Source organism: Choloepus didactylus, chromosome 10 (assembly GCF_015220235.1).
Source record: "Choloepus didactylus isolate mChoDid1 chromosome 10, mChoDid1.pri, whole genome shotgun sequence".
In the NCBI taxonomy this organism is placed as follows: domain Eukaryota; kingdom Metazoa; phylum Chordata; class Mammalia; order Pilosa; family Megalonychidae; genus Choloepus; species Choloepus didactylus.
The window spans coordinates 61,734,198-61,757,585 of NC_051316.1; the positions used below are offsets into that span (position 1 = coordinate 61,734,198).

The 23,388-nt window shown below is 37.8% G+C and overlaps 2 protein-coding genes across 9 annotated transcripts in view; one reads left to right on the forward strand and one right to left on the reverse strand.

Moving 5' to 3' along the window:
* Window positions 1-23,388, reverse strand: part of MPDZ (multiple PDZ domain crumbs cell polarity complex component) — a 202,607-nt gene that overhangs the window by 162,435 nt on the left and 16,784 nt on the right. For 7 of the 8 annotated variants that reach the window (XR_005219116.1, XM_037851251.1, XM_037851252.1 and 4 more), the window contains 2 exons: window positions 6,637-6,713; window positions 3,665-3,831 (listed from right to left, as the gene is read on the reverse strand). Coding sequence is in view for 7 of the 8 variants with exons in the window: in XM_037851251.1 (XP_037707179.1) it covers window positions 3,665-3,831; window positions 6,637-6,652 (183 nt within the window). In the remaining variant the exon portion in view is untranslated. Of the gene's footprint in view, window positions 1-3,664; window positions 3,832-6,636; window positions 6,714-7,572; window positions 7,712-23,388 lie in introns of those variants that run through there. The other variant, XM_037851249.1, reaches the window with a different exon arrangement.
* Window positions 7,603-12,056, forward strand: LOC119545208 (CDKN2A-interacting protein-like). The gene is given in 3 exon segments (XM_037850761.1): window positions 7,603-7,606; window positions 9,715-10,278; window positions 10,281-12,056. Coding segments are annotated over 3 exon segments (1,905 nt in total). The 3' UTR covers window positions 11,618-12,056.

The window sequence follows — 23,388 nt, forward strand, 5'->3', positions numbered from 1 at the left end:
ATTTGGCTTCGATTTGTATGCATATACATTACACATTCAGATGATATGTGTATAAGCCAGGCTGCCATACCACACTTTTCTGGGAGGAAGGTAAACTAGGAACCTGGAAATATAAAACAAACAACAACAACAAACAATAGAGTGTCACATTCCAAAAAAGCTGGAGATCATTGACCAGAAGAGTTCTCATGAATATTCTATGCCCCAAGACTCATTACCCATATGAGTGGCTTTTGTATCTTGAATTATCCACATCATTTCTCCAATCTTTGAATTGGTCTCTGTTGGTATAGCTTTAAAAATAATCTTAGCAATGTTACTTTTTATCTATCAGTCCTAAATTTCTATTGAAATTAATATTTTTAATTCACAGTTTTGCTACAAATAATTCAGGTTAAAAAGACATTTAATTTAGTGCCTGTGTTCAATTCATAATACAAGGCAACTAATTAATCAGGAAAAGTAGCATCCGCCTATACTGAACTGGAGAAACTTCATGGAATGAATATGCAAATCCAACATCCTCAAGGCTGACAAGTTTCTATTATTAAACTGCTAACGTGTTTATTTCCCCCACAATAGCTGGATTTTTGTCATGAATACGCATTAAGCCGTGCAGTTATTAGCTGTGATGACTAGGTGACAGTGAGGATGCTACTTGAGAATTTGCATTTGACAGATCATTGACACACAGTCACAGTTCTTTTTTTTTTTTTTTCCCCTTTTCTCTCTTCACTTAAACAGGAATCATGCAATAGGAAATGAACTGGAGCCATTAGAGATTATTCAGGTTTAATAGCACACATTCTTTTAGCTGGCGGTTAGAACAATACACAATGTGGCAGAGTTCAACAGGGGCATCAATTATACTCTCAGACCTGTTAATATTTTTGACAATATTTAAATAGCACATCCCTTCAGGGCATGGCTTTTTTGCCCTCTCAGTTACACACCTGTCAAGTGTTTAATGTGCCAAAGGGAAACAGTTTGATTCTAAGGGTAGTCTTAATACTGAAAAAGCAAATTGGAAAAATTAAACATTATTAAATAGAAGTAATGAGAAGACTCTGAGGGAAAAAAATAGTAGATTTAATTCAATATGGCATGTCAGCATCTGTCATTAATGCAACAATATGATCATGTTCTCCAACATGCTGCCTGTATTTCAGGCTTTTAATTATTCACTTCCTTAGCTTCTCTAAAAGACAGGAGAACGATGGAGGAGGAGAATTGAAGGGGTCAAATTTCCCAGTAATACCAAATAAGATGGAAACAGTAATCTGCACCTGTCATACATACAAAATTATACATTTGAAAACGCAATGTAGGTATAAGATAATAAATAAAAGTCAGCCACTGATCAGACTTCTATGTTCACTGGTTTAAAAGCACAAAACAAAATTCATTCTTTAGGTGCATTAATTATCAATTTATAAATAATAATAAATTAGAAATTGGTAAACTACATAAATATTTTAAGTTAACATGATGAAGTCCAGAATATTTATATTTAAATTTCAAGAGAATAACACAAGTTTTTATATTTTCCTCTATTCATACAAGAAAAAAATTGTTTTGATGAAAAAGAATTAGTAAAAAATATAGACTAAAGTGCAGAATCACAGAAATGGTGATAAGTTATCAATGGTTTTACCAGAAATGAAACACTTGGCATCTAGGGACCAAGTCTCTACTCTTGAAGAAAAAGAAGATATAAGCCAGGCTGCAAAGTCAAAAAGGGAAGGGGTTGTACCTTGAAAGCCAAGAAAACCAAGTTCTAATTCTGGCTCTACTATTATAAACAAGTCACTTAACCTCCCTGAACTACCGTAATTAGCAGGGTTTGGACTTGATGTTTTCCATCGTTCCACTCAGCATTAGCTTTCCCCTCTGTATGAAGAGGAGACCAATGAGCCAAAAGTCCACAGGCATGGAAGACATAGAGAATTCACAAACCTCCCAACTTAGTCTTGAAATATATCAGCATCTATCAATAATAAAACAATAAGATCAGACTGTACTTAGTCACAGAATCTTCAGCACAACAATATTGTGGTCGGTAGATTTCCTAGTAGGTTTCAACTGAATCACAAGAGATCCAGTCTTATAGCCCGTATCAACTTTTTGTGAATCCTACTTCCATTTGGAAATGGTAAAACAAGCTCAACAAGTAGGCCAATTTCTTCCCCTCCAAGCAGCAGCCAGGATCCACACAAATGCCACCCCCTCACATAAAGCTGCTTGGATGGGTGGTATTTCCTAACATACTTGCTAATACTCTTTTTGTTTCAACTTTTCCTTGTATTCTAATTGCATTTTTACATAATACAATAAGGGGAGAAGGCATTTGTTGAACTGCTGTACAGTCTCTGAAAAACCAAATAATTTTTCACATCGTAATTATGCTCATATTTAGAATATTGATTTCTCCCAAAACTTGCCAATTCATTCTGAAAATCAGTCTCCAAAATCAGTCTTTTCAATAGCTTTCAAAGGGGACAAATATAACTTCCTATAACAAAATCACCCTTTTTTCTTAATTTATATTATGACTCTTAAAATCATACAGAAATATAATATAGAAGAAAATATGTTTAAGGATTCTTCTTAATTTACTTTTTTACTGCTACCAAAACACCTATATTAAAAAGTTACATGGCATTAAACAAATATTTTATTTCTTTTGCTACTATTTATTCTTTTGCATTTGGCACATATTGGATTTTTTTGAATTGGAGCTGTTGTTTCACTGAATTATGAAACTAGCCTTCAAGCTTCATTTTCAACCTTTTAAGGCAGAATCTTTGCTAGCAAGTCATCCATAACCATTAAATTAAAATTAATGCTAAAAGCATTAGTACAAGCATTAACTTGGCTCGAAGGCATAATTAGATTGGCTTCGAACCTTATGAGGATAACAACAATTTCAAAAATATTAAAAAAAAAAAAACCTGAGAAACGGTGATTAAGTAGGTTCAAAAAACATCTGACTTCAGGTTTCATTCTGTCATTGTGATGTGTTCCAATTTTAATATAAATGCTAGGACTGTTTAATGCTCATAATTTTTACAGCAAAAAAAAACACTGTGTTACATTTAGAAGTTCTTATGTTTATCACCATCTGATGCTGTCATGGAAGCAATTGCTACTTACACTCTTTTAAGAAGTGAGAATTTGCAATTCCTCTAACTGATGACAATGTAATTATTCCTTTTACTGTCAAAATAGAGGTGATTTCCCTTCCTCACATACACACGATTGCATGTGTAAATCCAAGCTTATCTGAGATCTCGTAAGTACTGAGTATCTGAATCTCAATGAGCAAGATCACATGAACAATGAGCCCTAGTGATGAAGGAAACCAAGTCTACAGCCATCTACCCTAAACATATTTTTATCATCCCCTTCTTCTGTACTAGCTCATTCTTCGGCATCCACACAGCTTTCAACAGGATGTCATGTCATCTACAATATACAGCAACAACCATTACAAAAATAACTAGGGAAAAAAATCCACAGAGAATCAGAATGTCTTGTTTGGAGGTTTAAATGACTTCATTAACTATTCATTAACACATACAAAATCCAGCCTTTCAGAAAAACACAAGCCTTTCACCAGATCTATGCTGTGCCATGAATGCTTGCTTGGTGAACAATGTCCTACCTGGTCTCTCAGCTGCTGTACAGAAGTCTGAAGGCTCAGAATCTGACTGAAGAGCGGGCTCTGCAGGACTGACTTCAGAAGGTTCAGTTTGTCTTCATTTGCTGCATCTCCACGTTCTCGCAGCTTGGCTTGCAAGCGCTCTGCAGCCTGCAGGGCCCGATTTTTGTCTGTAGCAAAGAGAAGCATTAGGCAGTAACAAGATTCAAAAGACACGCGTCAAACCAACCATAAACTACGAGGACTCCATGCTTGCAGAAACCCTAACGCTATTCCTATCAAGAACACAAAATTGGCTAGAGAAAGGGGAATCTGTATCATGTTACCATAAACATGTCCCTCAAACCTTGGACTCTCTTGTAAGAAAGGATGTTTGAAAACAGTGTATCAAGTACAGGTGTATACTACATGCAACTAGTTGTTTATAAAGTACAGAACCTAATTCAGATGGCATGTATTTGAATTCCAATGCCAGCTACTTCAACTCTTTTGTAAAATCTACATAAAACAAAATGTTCTGTGATCTCATAAATGCTGACAGTTTTCCCCTTTCAACAAATTTATATATATATATATATACAAAGGTTCAAATATAACTAACTCATCAATAGATAGATATGGCTAATGTCACTGAAAGACACAACATCCAAAAACATAACAATTTCATATAATTCAGGGCAAAACATTCTATAATCGAGTATTTACTTGGAAATGTATCACAATAGCTCAAATTGTTTCAAAAACACTACTTTTTAATATTTTAAATGCCTTTCCCCCAAATTAAATAGTATAATAACACATACTTCAAATCAATCCAGTTCAACTTATTTACTGAGCATCTTAGTGAATATCAGGCAGAGCTCCAAAAGTAAATATTTTGAATATGTTTGTCCCTTAAAGTCCTAATGTTTTGTATACATGGCTTTCACCAGACAGTGAGATTTTCATCACAAACAACAGTTAAAAACATCTACCTAAAACATACACACACATATATACACACACACACACACTTATAAGTGAAGCCAAATTTTGCACTGTTCAGATATGTCTTAACAGATTCGTGATAGTAACAAGCGTAGTAAAATATATTTGCCATATCATAGTAATAAAAAAGAGTGGGAATTATCACCAGAGACACTTTCTTTAGCACCAAATCTTAACTACACAGAATTGGTGAAATTAAAATATGTATTGATGTTGATGAGCTCACACACTCACACATAAATTAAAATAAAAAATAGTCACTCCTATACGGAATTTTGAAAGCAAATAACAACAAAGATACACAAGAGAATTTTATTTAGGGTCATATCTCCCACAGCATCACAGAATACTAATCTAATATTAATCCCCATGTCAATTTTTGGAAGGTGTACAATTCAGTAACAACAGGAATGGTTTACATAATTCTATATTTCCCCTTTGTTTTCTCACTTAAAGCAACTTTCCTATGTAGACTACTAGTCTTCTTGCTGTGTGATTTCAGTATAAAATGGGTGATTGTGCAGGTTTAAAGTTATTATGTACCCCAGAAAAGACCAAGTTCTTTTAATCCATTCCTGTGGGTGCAGACCTATTATGGGTGGAACCTTTTGGTTAGGCTATTTCATTTGAGATGTGACCTAGCCCATTCAAAGTGAGTCTTAATCCTTTACTGGAGTCCTCTGTGAAGAGGATAAATGACAGTAAAAGCCCAGAGAGCTGAGAGAGAAATGGCTCGAGAAATAAGCAAGGACCCACAGGAGCTGAGAGAGAAAGCTACTGAAACCAGAACCCAGGAGAGAAGGACTAGCAGATGCCACCATATGTCTTCTCATGTGACAGAGGAACCCTGGATGCCAGCAGCCTTTCCCCAAAGAAGGTATCTTCCTCTTGATGCTTTAATTTGGACATTTTCATGGCCTTAGAACTGTAAATTTGTAACCTAATAAATCCCCATTGAAAAAGCCAACACATTTCTTGTACATTGCATTCCAGCGGCTTTAGCCAACTGAAACAGTGATAAAGGAAATGTACATCCATACATTTTCATTATCACCATAGTATTAGAAACAAAACAGTAATGATCCCCATGATCATAAAAACAGCTGCCACCTACTTTTGCTGCCACCTACTTTCACCCTGCCTCTCATCACCCATAGATGTTAATCATGATGATCACAGCTGAAAAATGCCAAAAAGAAATCCAGATACCTTCCAGTAGTCATATCCAAAGTGTTATCTGTGAGAGGTGAGGGCCTGGGTGTCAGTTGATTGCAGATGTGCACATATCTGTGACTAGTTCTGTAACCTAGTTCCTTGAAAACTAGAGAGCAGTGTGAAAATAAAGACTAACACTTGAGCCTATGAGATTTGGAAATTTCAACCTGAACTATCTCTTGTAGAAATTAAGCTGCCTTAAATCTTCACTGAAGCTTATATGCCTGAATTCAGCCTGTTTGTTACTCTTCTCTTTATCAGTGAAAAGCAAGAGTCGGGAGATGGGAGTATATGGGAACTTGGTACTTAGCATGATTTTTCTGTAAATCTACAAATGCTCTAAGAAATTTTTTTTTAAAAAAAGCAAGAGCCTGCCACAAAAATAAAGTAAAAGTTAAGACAGAGGCAATGATCTCCTTTCAGAATTAAAAATATAGTTGAAACTTCCAGTGCTATCTAGAAACAAGCATTAATCAGAATTGGGTTCATAAACCAGAATTGGGTTTATATTAAGCTTCATTAAAACCAATATTTAGTAGAATATCTCACATGCTTTTAACTTTTGCATTGAAATGGCATATTTTTTTATAGGAACTCAGATGAAATTGTCCAGATCCAGAAACACACTACTCCTAGTAAAGTGCTTAGTTAACAACTAAGTTACTACAGGACTACAGGCAGAATCCTGTTATCTAGAACATACTATATTTCAAAGATTCCTATGGAAGAGGTTTCAATTCTTATAAAAGTAGGCAGGACATAATAGGTCTTACCTATGGTTTCCAACATTTTTTTTCAAAGTTCAATGTTCTTCTTTACAATGATTAAAAACAGCAATTAAAATGGACCCCTGGAGAGAAAAGAAATAAAATGGAATGCTTGTTTTATTGGAACTTCAAAATTGAATTCTAAATCTAAATACTCTAAAAGGTACTTTGTATACCTGTAATCCTTTGACCATGAAAATCTTGTTTATTTAACTTAAGATAGTTCCCTGGTTTTGTAGGCCTGAGGCTTTAGGACACACAGTTTCAGTATGCCCTCTGGGGTGCTGGAGACTCAGTAGCTAAGGTCAGTGCTATATGCCTAGGTGACTGACCCCAATAAACCACCACCACTACCACCACCCCCCATCTCCCCACCACCACCACCCCCCACCCCCCTGAGCTTCCCTGATTAGCAACACTTCACATGTGTTGTTACACTTAGTTGCTGGGAAAATTAAGCACTGTGCATGTGTCTCCCCTGGGAGAGAACAAATGGAAGCTTGTGCCTAGTTTATCCTAAACCTTGACCTATGTACCTTTTCCCTTTGCTGATCTTAACCTATATCCTTTCACTATAATAAAACACAACCATGAGTAAAACAGCTTTTCTGAGTTCTGTGAGACTTTGTAACAAATCATTGAGCCTGAGGATGGTCTTAAGCACCCCTGACTCAGCATCCTTTATTTTAACTGGCAATCCTTATGTATGTATTAGGTTAGGAAAAAATTAAATTTAAAGCCATTTTTATTTAAGGCCTTTATGCTTTCTGCAAAACTTTAACATGATGACAAAGAAGTCAGATCCTTAATAAATCTCTAAAGATTTTAGCTGTGACCACATGATTCCCTGACAACTGGTTGGTGCCACCAATTTGGTAGGACATAAAATTCAAACAGTATATTGAGATTTATTTAGAAACAGAAACTGATTAATTTACTAACCATTTTACTTTTCAACCAGTTGGAGTGGTAATGCGTAGGCACAGCTTTCACGCCGTAGAGAATCAGAGTTTAAAACATAAAAACAAATTATTCTACCAAATGCAGATTATATGGCAACTAACAAGTGAAAATATGCTTATGCTAAAAATAGCTCTACTAAGAGAAACTGTCCCAAATACATACAATTTTCTACTTATCTCAAACAATTCTGACCAAAAAAGGAATACAACATTAAAAGAACTTGCTGCAATGGTTTGCAGCTTGTCAAAGTTGCTCAGCATCTGTTTTGCATTTAAATTTAGCATTTGTGTCTTTGATAGCTTCCTCAACACAACCTGCAGTTAGCAGACAAATGCAAGGTTGTAGTCATTTGCAGGTAATCTGTCATAAAGTCAAATGGCCATGACAGCAATTCTTACACTTTGAGTCATAAATTAATTCTTAAGGGTAATATTACTTAATATTATTCCCAAAGCATAGAAACATCACGATATCAAACAATATCATGCAATCATCCAACAGGAAGTACTCAGCCTCTTCTTAATATCTGATCTTTTGAACTTCTCCCTCACTTTACAAACTTGATCAAAAAAGCATTCGTGAACAAAATTTTTATCTTCAAGCTGGTATTTATAAATATTCCCAATTCCTTCAATGATACTAGCATCTATTGAGCACTATTCCCCAAAATCAAAGAAAACCTTACTTTTACAACACACTTCAAATATTGACTCATATTTCTTGGAAAAGAGCTACAATGTGATCATTCTAGAAATAAAGACCTGTCCTGATTAAGAGTTAGAAGGCTGGGTTATTGCACCTTATGATACCAACTTTCCCACAACCCCTGCTCAAAAAAATCCCTATTATTCACTAAGATACACTCTCTCCTTGAACCATAACTAAGTGAAGCAGTTTTGGGCTCCTCACTCAAAGGAAGCCAATCTAATTTCTCAAATGAGAGGTGGAACAGGGCCAGTCTCTCTCTTAGGAACTTCAGAAGAGAAATATTGAGAGAATAAGCCAATTAGTGGTAGAGCAAGAGTTGAAAATATAAAAGGTTAAATAAGGGAGGAAGAGGCTAAGATGGGGCACATGTAAGCCTGAGTTATGACACAGCAAAAACAAGTCAGTAGATAGAGCCATAAGAAAACAGCTGGCATTAAGAGAGAAGCAAATATTCCATGGGAGACCCAACACAGCCAACGAAGGGAAACAGTAATCGGTCCCTAGAGATGCACAATCACTGGCGTCCATTCTTACAATGAATTCCATTTTGCCAGGGATAATTTGGTTGAGGCTCTGTTCTTTCTATCCAAACACACCTAACTGTTACAACCCACTTTAGGATAGCACCATATCATCACCATCTAAACCAAACCAGCCCCTCGAACATCCCTGCTAAAGAAGTGCCTTTCCTCCTTGACTTGCTTCATTTTGACACTCTACTTCCAATAAAGATTTGAGAGAACTTACAAGCAAAGCCAACTTTAATAGGAACAAAAAGGTAATTAAGTAAGAATGCTACAGGAGAGACAGTTACATAGAGCTGCTGCTACTATGGAGTGTTCGATTTTGCTCACAATTTGAGAAAAGCAACCAGGTTTCAATCAAACATAACACAAGTCCAATGTTGCAAAAAAGAATGGGGAACCTAAATGACAAGGTAACTTTTTAAAGCTATTTTATAAATTTTGGTTTTTAAATCAATTAAATGTTATTTGGTATGCATCAATAAGATCTCATTTGCATGCCAAGTACTATGTAACATATGTATATACACCCTTCCACACAAACATAATATCTATAATACAAGGCATATTGAGAGTCTGAGGACAGAATTTAATAAAAGTTAGAAGCTAAGTGAAGATAAGAAAGACACAGTTACAAAATCCGATATAAGTGAATCACTCACATTCCTCCTTTAAAATGCTGCAGATATCACTATGAAAGTCTTTAAATCTTGAAATGTAAGGGGCTTTTCCAGTCAGAAGCAATAAACCATAGTGGGAAAAGCAGTGACTAAAGAGTAAGAATCCTGTACTCTTGTTTCAGCTCTGTAACTATGAAGATCTTAATCTTTGCAATATTTTTTTTATCAAATATAAAATGGGGATAATAATATCTGCCTATTTCACAAAGTTTTGGTAAAAGCCAACCAAGGGAAGTGGGCGGTTCAGCTGCTCCGGGTGCTGTGTTTTTGTGTTTGGGCCTTTCCAGCGGCATTTTCCAGAGGGCCGGCGGTGCAGGCCGCAGTGACAGGGCCGCTCGCTGCCGCGCACCCTGCCTCTTTCTCGGTGCACGGTCTGCTTGCGGCGTCCGCGACCTGCAGGCCCAACATAGCGCAGGAGGTGTCGGAGTTCCTGAGCCAGAACCCGCAGGTGGCCGCCTGGGTGGAGGCGCTGCGGTGCGACGGCGAGACTGACAAACACTGGCGCCATCGCCGGGAGTTTTTGGTCCGCAACGCCGGGGACCTGGTTCCCACTGGTGGCGTTGACTCCACTAACACGGATGAAGCTGCGAACGCCGAGAGTGGGACTCGCAATCGGCAGATGCAGCAGCTCATCTCCTTTTCCATGGCTTGGGCAAACCACGTCTTCCTCGGGTGCCGGAACCCTCAAAAAGTTATGGATAAAATACTTAGTATGGCTGAAGGCATCAAAGTGACAGATGCTCCAATCCATACAACAAGAGACGAACTGGTTGCCAAGAAGGGATAGAAGAGCCATCCAAAAAACGAGTCATAGAAGGGAAAAACAGTTCTGCGGTTGAGCAAGATCATGCAAAAACTTCTGCCAAAACAGAACATGCATCAGCTAAGCAGGAAAAGAGTTCAGCATGTACAGGGTCATCCACCAAATCAGAGAGTAGTGGAAACTCAACTCAGAGTCAGAATAGCTCTACAAGTGATGGGGATCAACCTGTTTCCAGCCAAAGCAGCAGCATCAGCATTTTCTCTCAGATAACAGCAGCAGGGTCTGGAAAAGTTTCTGAATCAGAAGCTTCAGATAAGCATGGTTCAGCATCATTTGTTTCTTTGTTGAAATCGAGTGTGAATAGTCATGTGACCCAATCCACTGATTCCGTACAACCAAGTAGTTCACCTAAAAAGAGTGCTTTGGAAGGTTCCTCAGTCTCAGTTTCTCAAAGCAGTTCAGAGATTCAGGTGCCCTTGTTGGGCTCCTCAGGAAGCTCAGAAATAGAGTTGCCACTGTTGTCTTCTAATCCTAGTTTAGAGACAGCTTCAAGTGGGTTAACTACCAAAACTAGTTCAGAGACAAGTGTTTCATCATCAGTTTCTAAAAACAGTTCCTCATCAGGCACATCCTTGACAACTTCCAAGAGCAGCTCCTCGACAAATACATCACTGCTGTCTTCTAAAAGCACTTCCCAGGTAGCTGCATCGCTGTTAACTTCTAAGAGCAGTTCCCAGAGCAGTGGATCTCTGGTTTCCAAAAACACTTCCTTAGCAGGTGTGTCCCAGCTGGCTTCTAAGAGTAGTTCTCAAACTAGCACATCACAGTTGCCTTCTAAAAGTACTTCACAGTCAAGTGAGAGTTCAGTCAAATTCTCCTGTTGCAAGTTAACCAGTGAAGATGTGAAACAGAAGCAGCCTTTTTTTAATAGACTGTATAAAATGGTGGCATGGAAGTTGGTAGCTGTTGGTGGTTTTAGTCCCACTGTGAATCATGGAGAGCTCCTAAATGCAGCTATTGAGGCTCTGAAAGCAACACTGGATGTGTTTTTTGTCCCACTAAAAGAACTGGCAGATCTGCCTCAAAATAAGAGCTCTCAAGAAAGTATTGTTTGTGAATTGAGGTGTAAGTCTGTGTATTTGGGTACTGGCTGTGGAAAAAGCAAAGAAAATGCAAAAGCAGTTGCATCAAGAGAAGCATTGAAGTTATTTCTCAAGAAAAAGGTGATGGTAAAAATATGTAAACAAAAATACAGGGGTAGTGAAATAGAAGATTTAGTACTCCTTGATGAAGACTCAAGACCTGTAAACTTACCTCCAGCATTAAAACATCCTCAAGAATTACTATAGTGTGTCCAAAAGATCACTGCATAAAATATTTAGTATGTGAAGAGAAAAACTGACTTACTTTTGTATAATGTAAAACACAGGCTTTCACAAATTTTGTATTGCTTTTTTCCAATTTTGCAGAAAATTTACATTCTAGTTCTCGTCACACAATAGAAGTTGTAAATAATTTGTGAGTGACAGTAGACATTAAAAGGTATGCATAAAACAGCATACTAGTATGCTGGTTTATTTGTTGAGGAAAATACTGTCTTCTATTTTTAATGATACATTAGGTACGATGTGTAGTTCCGTAGCATCTTAAAACTTTTGTACTACTTTCAATTTGGTGAAAATGTATTAAGTTGTCTACCATGCCTTTTTTTTTTTAAGCTGAATAAACCTTCACATCAAAGAAAAGGGGACCACATTATTTGAATGTCCGAAAGTCTGTGAAATGTAAGGTTTTCAGAATGTTGCCCATGTCAAACATGTCTGTTAAAGAATAAAAGAAAAAATAGTTGCCTCAGATGATTTTTATGAGAAGTTGTAAGCATTTTTAGATATAAAGCAGTATAAAGAACTTGATGTTATTTTCTTCTAAAATAGTTTAAAATTCACCATAGTTTTGACTGATGCAAATTCTTTAAGCAGGTTTAATTTATGTTCTGAGGTAAAATACAATTTACACTTTTTCCTGAAGACATAAATGTGGGTTTCTATATTAAGCATATTTTGTGACTACTATAACAGACTGATTTGTTTAGATATTAAATGCTTTAAGCCATTTAAAAAAAAAAAAAAAAAAGCCAACCAAGGTGGGGCAAGGTGGCGGCATAGAGAGGTATGGAATTTAGTCAGTCCACTAGAGCAAATAGTAAATAGCCAGGAACAACTAGCTCATAGTCTGGAACAACTGTCCTGTCCATGACAGGACACGCATCATACATCAGCCAGGAATGGGTGGAACAGCTGAGATCACAGCATAAACTGTAAGTAAAGCTCCCCAAACTGCAGAGCCGCTGCCCCTCCCCCACCAGCATGGTAGGCTAAGCTGAAATACTTCCCTCTGGAAAACAGAAGCTGGTTACCTGCAGTGATGGCAAGTAACTCAACCAGGCACCAACTGTGGCTTTAATTAACAAATCTCTACTATTGAATACAAGCTACAAACACAAATAAACCAAGAGCAGACAGGAAAGGAATTTGAGGCTCTTTCCAGCAGACAGGAGGCAAGGCTGATGGGGAAAAAAAAGTAATAATACAAAAATAAATAAAAACAGAGGCTTTTGGAGACAGCTGAGCTCAGAATGCTGAAAAATGGCTATGTCGCAAGAAAAGGGGCACAGAGAACTGGGTACCAATACCAGTCGACCAGCAAAACTAGGGGCCTGAGAACTGGCTGTGAAAAAGGGCTTTTGCTCTTTTCCTTTTTTTCCTCTCATTCTAAGCAGCTCAATAGAGAAAGCCTCAGGCATTTTCAGTTGTCAGCCCTGATCCAGGCAAGGGTGGAGTTAACAGTCAGAGAGACAAAGGAGGAATTTAAGTGTAGAAGATAACTCCCTAAAGGGTGTATCTTCCCCAAGAAAAGGGGGGTGGGGCCCAGCTTAAGTGGCTGCTCTTCCTCAGAGAATTCAGACCCCAGGGCATGGGGGAAGGGGCGGGAAACAAGCTTGGCTTCTGACACCCTTGGCCCCAGCCAGTACAGGGTCCACTGAGGATTAAAGGGACCATACCTTTTTATACCATGGGGAGCCACAGACTGTCAAGTGCCACCTGCTGGACAGGATAGGAAAAGCATCAAGTCTAGAGGCCTCACAGAAAAGTCTGACAACCTGTTACTCAGAGAAACTTGATACTGATTCGATCTTCCTCCTGAAACCTGGAACCTGGGCCCTTCGGGTCTGGGGAAATCTGACTGGGGTAATCAAGGAAACCAGATGCCTAGACAACAAAAATTACAAGTCCCATTGGGAAAAGCGAAGGTATGGCCCAGTCAAGGCAACAAACCTACACTTCAACTAAGATACAGAAATTGAAACAACTAATTAAAAATTTTCAAACAAATATGCTAAATCAATTCAAAAATCAAATCAACGGGTTGAGGGAAGATATGGCAAAAGAGATGAAGGATATAAAGAAGAGATTGGGCGAACATAGGGAAGAACTCAGATGTCTGAAAAAACAATGGGCAGAACTTACGGGGATGAAAGGCACAATACAAGAGATGAAAAACACAATGGAGACATACAACAGAAGACTTGAAGAGGCAGAAAAAAAGATTCATGAATTGGAGGACAGGACATCTGAAATTCTACACACAAAAGAACAATAGGGAAAAGAATGGAAAAATATGAGCAGTGTCTCATATCTTGGGGCTTCCCCTTATGAAGTTTGTTAATGCAAAGGGGAGGCTAAGCCTACTTAAACTTTTGCCTAAGAGGCACCCCCAGAGAACCTCTTGTTGCTCAGATGTGGCCTCTCTCTCTCTAAGCCAACTCTGCAGGTAAACTCACTGCCCTCTCCCCTACATGGAACATGACTCCCAGCAGTGTAAATTTCCCTGGCAATGTGGGACATAATTTGCGGGGATGAGCTTGGCCCTGGCATCATGGGATTGAGAAAGCATTCTTGGACCAAAAGGGGGAAGAGAAAGGAAACAAAATAAAGTTTTAGTGGCAGAGATCTCAAATACAGTCAAGAGGTCATTCTGGAGGTTATACTTATGCATTGTATAGCTATCCCTTTTTAGTTTTTAGTGTATTGGAACAGCTAGAGGGAAATACCTGAAACTGTTGAACTGCAACCCAGTAGCCTTGATTCTTGAAAACGACAGTATAATTATATAGCTTACACTGTGTGACTGGGTGATTGTGAAAACTTCGTGGCTGCCACTCCCTTTATCCAGTGTATGGACAGATGAATAGAAAAATGAGGACAAAAAGTAAATCAATAATAGGGAGAGATGGGGGTATGTGATGTTTTGGGTGTTCTTTTTTACTTTAACTTTTATTCTTATTCTTCTTATGTGTATGTTAATGAAAATGTTCAAAAATTGTGGTGATGAATGCACAAGTATATAATGAACTGTGAACAACTGATTGTACACCGTGGATGACTGTATGTATGTGTATATATCTCAACAAAATTGATTTTTAAAAAAAAAGAATACACGAGAGCACTTCTTAACATGATAAAGTCTTAGACATTTAGGATTGCTTTTTCTTGGCATATTGAGCCTTTTAGCATTATATAATGCATCTTTTTGTCCCTATTAATTTTCTTTATTTCTTTTACTAAAATAAATTTTTAATATCACAAAAAAAATGATAAAGCCTTAGAATTGTTTTTACTGTAATGTTCATGAAAATACTAAAAATCTTGAAAAATGGAATCCAAATATCAAATTGAGATGAAAACTAAATGTTCAGCAGTATTTCAGTGACAATAGGAAAAGAACATAAAGACGTAATAAGTCTGAACAAAACAGATGTCAAAAAAATGTTTCTCTCAGGGAGAAAAGGTGATTTTTTTTTTCAATTTTTCTGTTTTCCTATTTTTTCTACAATAAGAATGCACTTTTTTTAATTAACAAAAAATAATGTTATATAAACAAATGAAACCATAGTAACTATGAACAATATTAACAGATAATGAAAACATTTCTGGCTAAAACATGCATTTATAAAGAAATATAATATTTATAATAGAAATATTCTCACTTCAAATTCACTAAAATATAAGCCAAATACATGTGTTAAAACTCTAACATACCACTAAACATCAGAACTATACTCTATAATTTACAAACTGGAATGAAAAGAGAAGGGACAAAGAATACTCAATCTAAAAGAGACTGGGAATGGAGAAAAAAACAACAAGGAAAAATCATAACATATAGAAAACATAAAACGGGGGGGTGTTGAAATAAATCCAAATATCTATAGTCACAATAAGTATAAATGAGTTAAATTCACTTAATAAAAGATCTCAACATAACTCAAAAATCAAATTGAGAGAAAAAAATCAAGTTATAGAATAAGTATAGTTTGATATCATTTATGTAGATTTTTAAATATAAAAACAGGAGAGGATCTAAAATATTGGCATAGAGAGGAGACGAAGCACGTTAGTCCCCATGGAACATCTAATGAAAAACGAGGAATAACTAGTAAATAATCCAGAATAACTGTGGGGGGACAAATGTGACCATCCACTCATCATACACCAACCTGAATTGGGAGGAATGCCCAAGATCACAGCATAAAATCTTTAAGTAAAAACTGTGGATCTAAGCCAGGAAACCCCTACCCCGCACAGCCCGAGCTGCAAAGCCTCATGGTACTAGAGAGATGCTCTCTCCCAACAAGCCAATACAGCTCAGCTGAGCGCCAACTGGGGTTTTAATTAGCAAGTGTGAACTGCTCACTACAAGGTATGAATCCCCAACAAGCAGACAGAGGCTTTGGGTGACGACTGACCTTGGAGAGCTGGAGGGTCGCCGCAGACTGGCCCTGAAGGGGACTTTCTGTCCCTGTTTCAGCTCAGTGGAGAAAGCCTCAGCCATTTTCAGTTCCCAGTGCTCTGAACCAGACAACGGTGGAGACAGCATAGGCAGAGAGAGACCACTGAAATGCTAATGACTTCTCCCTAGGGGGTCTATCTTCTCTAAGAGGAAAGGGGTGAGGCCCAGCTCTACTACCTGCCTTCCACTCAGTACCAGACACCAGAGCCTGGGAGAAAACAGTCACGGGCCACACATCCTTACACCAGTCTGGAATTACAGGCTGACAGGTGCAACATGCTGGGCAGAAAACCACAGTGATCTGAGGCATCACGGGGTGTACCAATTTTCTAAGACACACCTTCGGGGAAACCAGATACTGAATATTTCTTCCTTCTGGGACCTGAGCCCATTCTGGTCTGGGAAAACGTGATTAGGGTAACCAAGGAAACCATGCCTAGACAACAGAAAACTACAACCTACACTAAGAAAAATGAAGTTATGGCCCAGTCAAAGGAACAAACTTACACTTCAACTGAGATATAGGAATTGAAACAACTAATAAGTCAATTCAAAAAGTTTAGGAAGATATGGCAAAAGAGATGAACCGCATAATGAAAACACTGGGCGTACATAAGGTAGAAACTGAAAGTTCAAAAAAGCAACTGGCAGAAACTATGGAAATGAAAGACAAAACACAAGAGATGAAAGGTACAATGGAAACATACAAGAGCAGACCTCAAGAGGCAAAAGAAAACACTCAGGAACTGGAGAACAAGGCACCTGAAAGCCTACACACAAAAGAACAGATAGAGAAAAGAATGGAAAAATATGAGCAATGCCTCCAGGAACTTAAGGACAAAATGAAAAGCAAGAATGTATGTTTCACTGGCGTCCCAGAAGGAGAAGAGAAGGGAAAAGGGGTAGAAGCAATAATAGAGGAAATAATTAATGAAAATTTCCCATCTCTTATGAAAGACATAAAATTACAGATCCAAGAAGCGCAGCGTACCCCAAACAGAATAGATATGAAGAGGCCTACGCCAAGACACTTAATAATCAGATTATCAAATGTCAAAGACAAAGAGAGAATCCTGAAAGCAGCAAGAGAAAAGCGATCCATCACATACAAAGGAAGCTTGATAAGACTATGTGAGGATTTCTCAACAGAAACCATGGAGGCAAGAAGGAAGTGGGGTGATATATTTAAAATACTGAAAGAGAAAAACCACCAACCAAGAATCCTATATCTGGCAAAACTGTCCTTCAAATATGAGGGGGAGCTTAAAATATTCTCTGACAAACAGACAACGACAGAGTTTGTGAACAAGATACCTGCTCTACAGGAAACACTAAAGGAAGCACTGCAGACAGAAAGGAAAAGACAGGAGTGAGAGATTTGGAAAACAATTTTGGGAGATAGTAGCACAGCAATGTAAGTGCACTGAACAAAGATGATTGTGACTATGGTTGAAAGAGGAAGGCTGGGACCATGTGGGACACCAGAACAAAAGATGAACAATAAAGGCTGGGACTGTGTAACTCAGAGAAACCTAGGGTGCTCAATGATTGTAATAAAAGGTAAAAATATGTTTTTACATGAGGTAGAACAAATGAATCTCAACATTGCAAGGTGTTAAAAATAGGGTGGGGTGGGGGGAAATACAATCAATGCAAACTAGAGACTATAATTAACAAACATTGTATTATGCCTCCTTTAATATAACAAAGGCAATATACCAAAGCTAAATGCATATGGGGTAGGGTGGGGAATAGGGGAAGGGTATGGGACTCCTGGCATTGGTGATGTTGTGTGACTCTTTATTCTACTTTAAGGTTAATGCTATCTTTCCTTTTGTCACCTTCTAGCTATCCAGTTTTGTTTTTTTGTTGTTGTTTGCTTGTTTTTTTTTCTCTTTCTCTTTTCTTTTTCTTTTGCCTCTCTGTCTTCTTTGACTCTTCCTCCGTCTTTCTGGAAGAAATGGAACTGTCCTTATATAGAGAATGGCAATGGTGCTGAATACATAAATACGTGACTATACAGGGAACCAACAATTGTTTACTTAGGATGGAATGTATGGTGTGTGAACAAAACCATCTTAAAAGAAATGGGTTGATGAAGAAACCTTGAGGGCACTATATTAAGTGAAATAAGACAGACACATAAAGGCAAATATTGCAGAGTCTCACTGATATGAACTAATTATAATATGTCTCTATTTCTTTCTGGAGTAATGAAAATGTTCTAAAAATTAAAAAAATAAATAATTGTGTTGATGGATGCACAGCTGTATGATGGTGCCATGGGCAACTGATTGTACACTTTGGATCTTTGGATAGTCACATGGTATGCGAACAACCTCAATAACATATATATATATATATATATATATATATATATATATATATATATAAAACAACACTATGATACATACATATGTACTTTTATCATACTAAAACAATGAATTCAAAGGACACCTTCTAAAATTACAACAATAGTTATTTTAAGGGGTGGATAGATAGAAATGGTAGGCTCACATCAGGAAGAAGTCAAGGGGGGACTTTAGCTTTCTATTTTTTTAAAAGAGACTATACTTTTATAATGTTTTAATGTATATATGAAAAAAGTGATTTGGTGGAAATATTCATGGATAAAATGATGAAATATCTGAGATTTGCTAAAAAAAAACTGGGAGAAGACAGAGTGGCTGAGGGTAGAGAAGAAACAAGACTGGTCATGAATCGAAGGCTGTTAAAACTGAATAATGAGTACATGAGGTTTCACTGTACTATTCTCCTGCCTTTATGGATAATTTAAAGTTTTCATAATAAAAATTAGAAAAAGAAGAGACTGGCAGTAAGCATGTCAAAATGTTAATATTTAATTCTGATGGATAGGACTAGGGATGATTATTCCCTTCTTCACAATTCACCTTTTTTTTCAAATCTTTCAATCCTACCCTGAGAGAAAAAAATTTCACCTCAAACTACTAAATTACCTGGAAAAAAATTTAACATGGTTAAATGCTGTCAGGGAAATCATTTCTTCAAACTACATTATTTAGTGAGCAAAATGAAAGGAAATGTTACAAGATTTTCTCAAAAAATAATATCTCAAAAGGAGATGTTCCAGCTTAATATTTAAAAACAAAGATTTGATCTGATTTTCTGGTGGCTATGCTGTCTCTAGTTTTACCCAGCTATTTTTGCTCAGAGCCTTAGAACAGATGCTTACAGCCCTGGCTTAGCCAACTCCACGTCAGAGAGAAAGAGCCGTGAGGCAGGAAGTGATGAGTGGTTGCTGCTGTTTTAATTTCAAACATAAAAGCAGTGCATACCAAAACCCCAACTTTGAGAATAATGAGCGAACCCAACAGTACATAAATATAAATCCATTTCAATAGAAAGAGAACTTGTTTATCTTTCATGTATATTCAAAGGACAATCCAATACAACAGTTAGCCACATAGTGTACGTAAGCTAAGACTAAAATATGGAAGGTGGCAAACTCATCCACAATTATGTAAACATACACATAAATCAAAACCATTTCTTTGACCAACAATCCACATACTCTAAACAAGTTTTGGTGAAAACAGCATCATTTCTTTCCTTTTCCTAGGAATTTCCTAATGGGGGAATAAACCCACTGAAAAGAAATATACACATAATACAGAAATTGAAGTTCTCTGTTGCTTACAGATGTACTTTACACAAGTGTATTTATGCTAACAAATGTTCATTAGACTGGTTTTGGTTTAGAAAGTTAATTCCTTCTATTTATAAGACAGTTTGGCTGAGGTCAAATATCACTATCCTTGCAAAAAGTACATATGTTCTTTCCTTAATGCAATTTTTCTAAAGCACAAAGATCCTAGTTTTATAAAGACAATTTACCAGAATCATATCCACTTCCAGAATTACATGTTTAAATTATATTTTGTGGTGCTTTTTGAATTAAGTTCCCTTATTCACTGCTTACACCCAAATACGAAGTCAACATTTGTAAGTTCACAGAGAAGCTAAAGCCCACTAAGGTTGACTACATAACAAATCCATGTGGTGTGGCAATAGATCCTCAAGCTTCTGCTGCTATTCTACTGTCTATCTGAAAAGCTGGACTTAATTTTTTTTTAAATATATATTAGGAGAAAGTGAGAACCTAAGATGGCGGCTAGGTGAGACAAGGAAAAAAAACACCTCCATGAAAAATACTAGATAAAAACCAGAAGGTGACCCAGAACACAGGTTTCAGTGATGCACCGGCTGGAAAAGGTATGCTAGAACCACAGGGGCCGTACACTTGATGAAACCGGGAGTCTGCATTCTGAAACAAGTGAGTAAGCCGGCTGGAAGACCCAAGACCCGCGGCCGCGCTGCAGTGTGGGGAAGCCAGGGATTGGCATTTGGAGATGGACTGGTTCTTTAAAAAAAAAAAAAAGGGGAAAACCCAGGAGCAGCTGCAGTTGCGACAGTGGGAACACAGCAGAAGCGGAATGAGCCGGCCTCTCGGTGTCTGGAGTGGAGGATAGCCCGCAGCAGATTCCCTCAGGGCCAGGGGAGTGGAGGGGAGAGCCGGACAGAGAAAGAAACCCCGCTGCTTGCAGCTGGCCGCCCGGAGGGCTGCAGACCCTCTCCCCGGGGCTGTACCCACAGCCCAGAGCCGTACCAGTTGTCCCGGAGCTCGGAAGGAGGAACGGCGAGAGAAGGGGGGGTGAGATGCCCCGTTCAGCGATCTTTGCATCAGGCTGGGAGCGCCCCTGCAAGGCCCTGCGGCCCAGAGCTTCCCTTGAGGGACGGCGCACACTTGTGACGTAGCACAGCATTCCCTCGGCAGAGGTCCTGGAAGATCACAGCGGAGAAGGGGGGCCCACTCAGAAAACCCAGGGACGCTATGTTAATTCCGGTGGTTTGTGGGTCAGCGAAAGAGAGAGTCTGGGGCAGAGGTGAAAGGCTTAAACTCTTGCAGCAGCCTTGAATTTCCAGGAACACCTGGGGGGTTTGAATATTAAAGCTGCCCTGCCTCCCTAGCCACCCGGACAATGCCCCACATTCAGGGCGGACGGCTCCAGCTACACACCCAAACTGAGATCACCAACTGAACCCCACAAGAATCATTTCCCCACACACCACAAGGACGAAGTTGAGAAGAGCTGACTTGAGGGGTATAGGTGACTTGCAGATGCCATCTGCTGGTTAGTTAGAGAAAGTGTATGCCACCAACTTTTATTTCTGAAAAATTAGATTGGTATTTTTTTTTTTTTTACAACTTGAAAGAACCCTATCAAGCAAAGCAAATGCCGAGAGGCCAAAAACAACAGAAAATCTTAATGCATATGATAAAACCAGACAATATGAAGAACCCAATTCCAAACACCCAAATCAAAATATCAGAAGAGACACAGTACTTGGCGCAATTAATCAAAGAACTACAATTGAGGAACGAAAACATGCAAAGGATATAAAGGACATGAAGAAGACCATGGCACAGGATATAAGGGACAGAAAGAAGGCCCTAGAAGAGCATAAAGAAGACATTGCAAGAGTAAATTAAAAAAATAGAAGATCTTATGGAAATAAAAGAAACTGTTGGCCAAATTGAAAAGACTCTGGATACTCATTATACAAGATTAGAGGAAGCTGAACAACGACTCAGTGTCTTATAAGTCCACAGAACAGAAAATGAAAGAACAAAAGAAAGAATGGAGAAAAAATTTGAAAAAATCAAAATGGATCTCAGGGATACGATAGATAAAATAAAACGTCCAAACTTAAGACTCATTGGTATCCCAGAAGGGGAAGAGAAGGGTAAAGGTCTAGAAAGAGTATTCAAAGAAATTGTTGGGGAAAACTTCCCCAACCTTCTACACAAGATAAATACACAAAGCATAAATGCCCAGTGAACCTCAAATAGAATAAATCTAAATAAACCCACTCCAAGACATATTCTGATCAGACGGTCAAATACTGAAGAGAAGGAGCAAGTTCTGAAAGCAGCAAGAGAAAAGCAATTCACCACATACAAAGGAAACAACATAAGATTAAGTTGTGACTACTCAGCGGCCACCATGGAGGTGAGAAGGCAGTGGCATGGCATATTTAAAATTCTGAGAGAGAAAAATTGCCAACCAAGAATACTTTATCCAGCAAAACTCTCCTTCAAATTTGAGGGAGAGCTTAAATTTTTCACAGACAAACAAATGCTGAGAGACTTTGCCAAAATAAGACCTGCCCTACTTTAGATACTAAAGGGAGCCCTACCAACAGAGAAACAAAGAAAGGAGAAATAGATATAGAGAATTTTAACAGACATATATAGAACCTTACATCCCAAATCACCAGGACACTCATCTTTTCTCTAGTGATCATGGATCTTTCCCCAGAATGGACCATATGCTGGGACATAAAACAACCCTCAATAAATAAATTAAAAACAAACAAACAAACAAAAAAACAATTGAATATATTCAAAGCACATTCTCCGACCACAATGGAATACAAATAGAAGTCAATAATTTTTGAATTGTAACTCCACTATTTACTTCCTACATGATATAAAATACACAAACTCTAATGCCAAATCAGTGGTTTTGAACTCAATGTAAAATATGTAATTTTTGACAAGAACTATATAAAGGTGGGAGAATGGAGGAGCATAGGAACAAAGTTTATATGTCCTATTGAAGTGAGGGTGGTATCAAAGAAAAACAAGATTGATATGGATTTAAGAGGTTAATTTTAAGCCCCACAGTAAACACAAAGAAATTATCAGAGAATATGACCATAGACATGAAAAGTAGAGTATGGGTTAAGAGAAATGGGGGAAGGGGCAATGGGGAGTTAAGAAATGAGTGTAGGGTTGCTGTTTGAGGTGAAGGGAAATTTCTAGTAATGGAGGGTGGGAAGCTGATAGCATTACAACATTCTAAACGTGATTAACGCCACTAATGGAAGGCTAGGGAGAGGGTGGAATGGGAAGATTTAGGCTGTATATATGTTTACACAATTGGAAAAAAAAAAAAAAAAGACTGCCTAAATAGATGACAATTGAATGCCAAGGATGATCCTGGATGGAATCTGAGGATGGAGGAGAGGAGGCTCAAAGGGACATAGTTGAGACATAAGAAAAAAAAAAAGGAAATACAGAATGTAAGCTTTGTATCAATGTTGAATCTCTTGTACTTCTTAGCTTCATTTAATGGGATTGCATAAAAGAATGTTCTTGTTCATGGGAATTGTATATGTGAATTATAGTGTCTGTTCAAGGATGTGTGCAGCTAGCTCTCATATG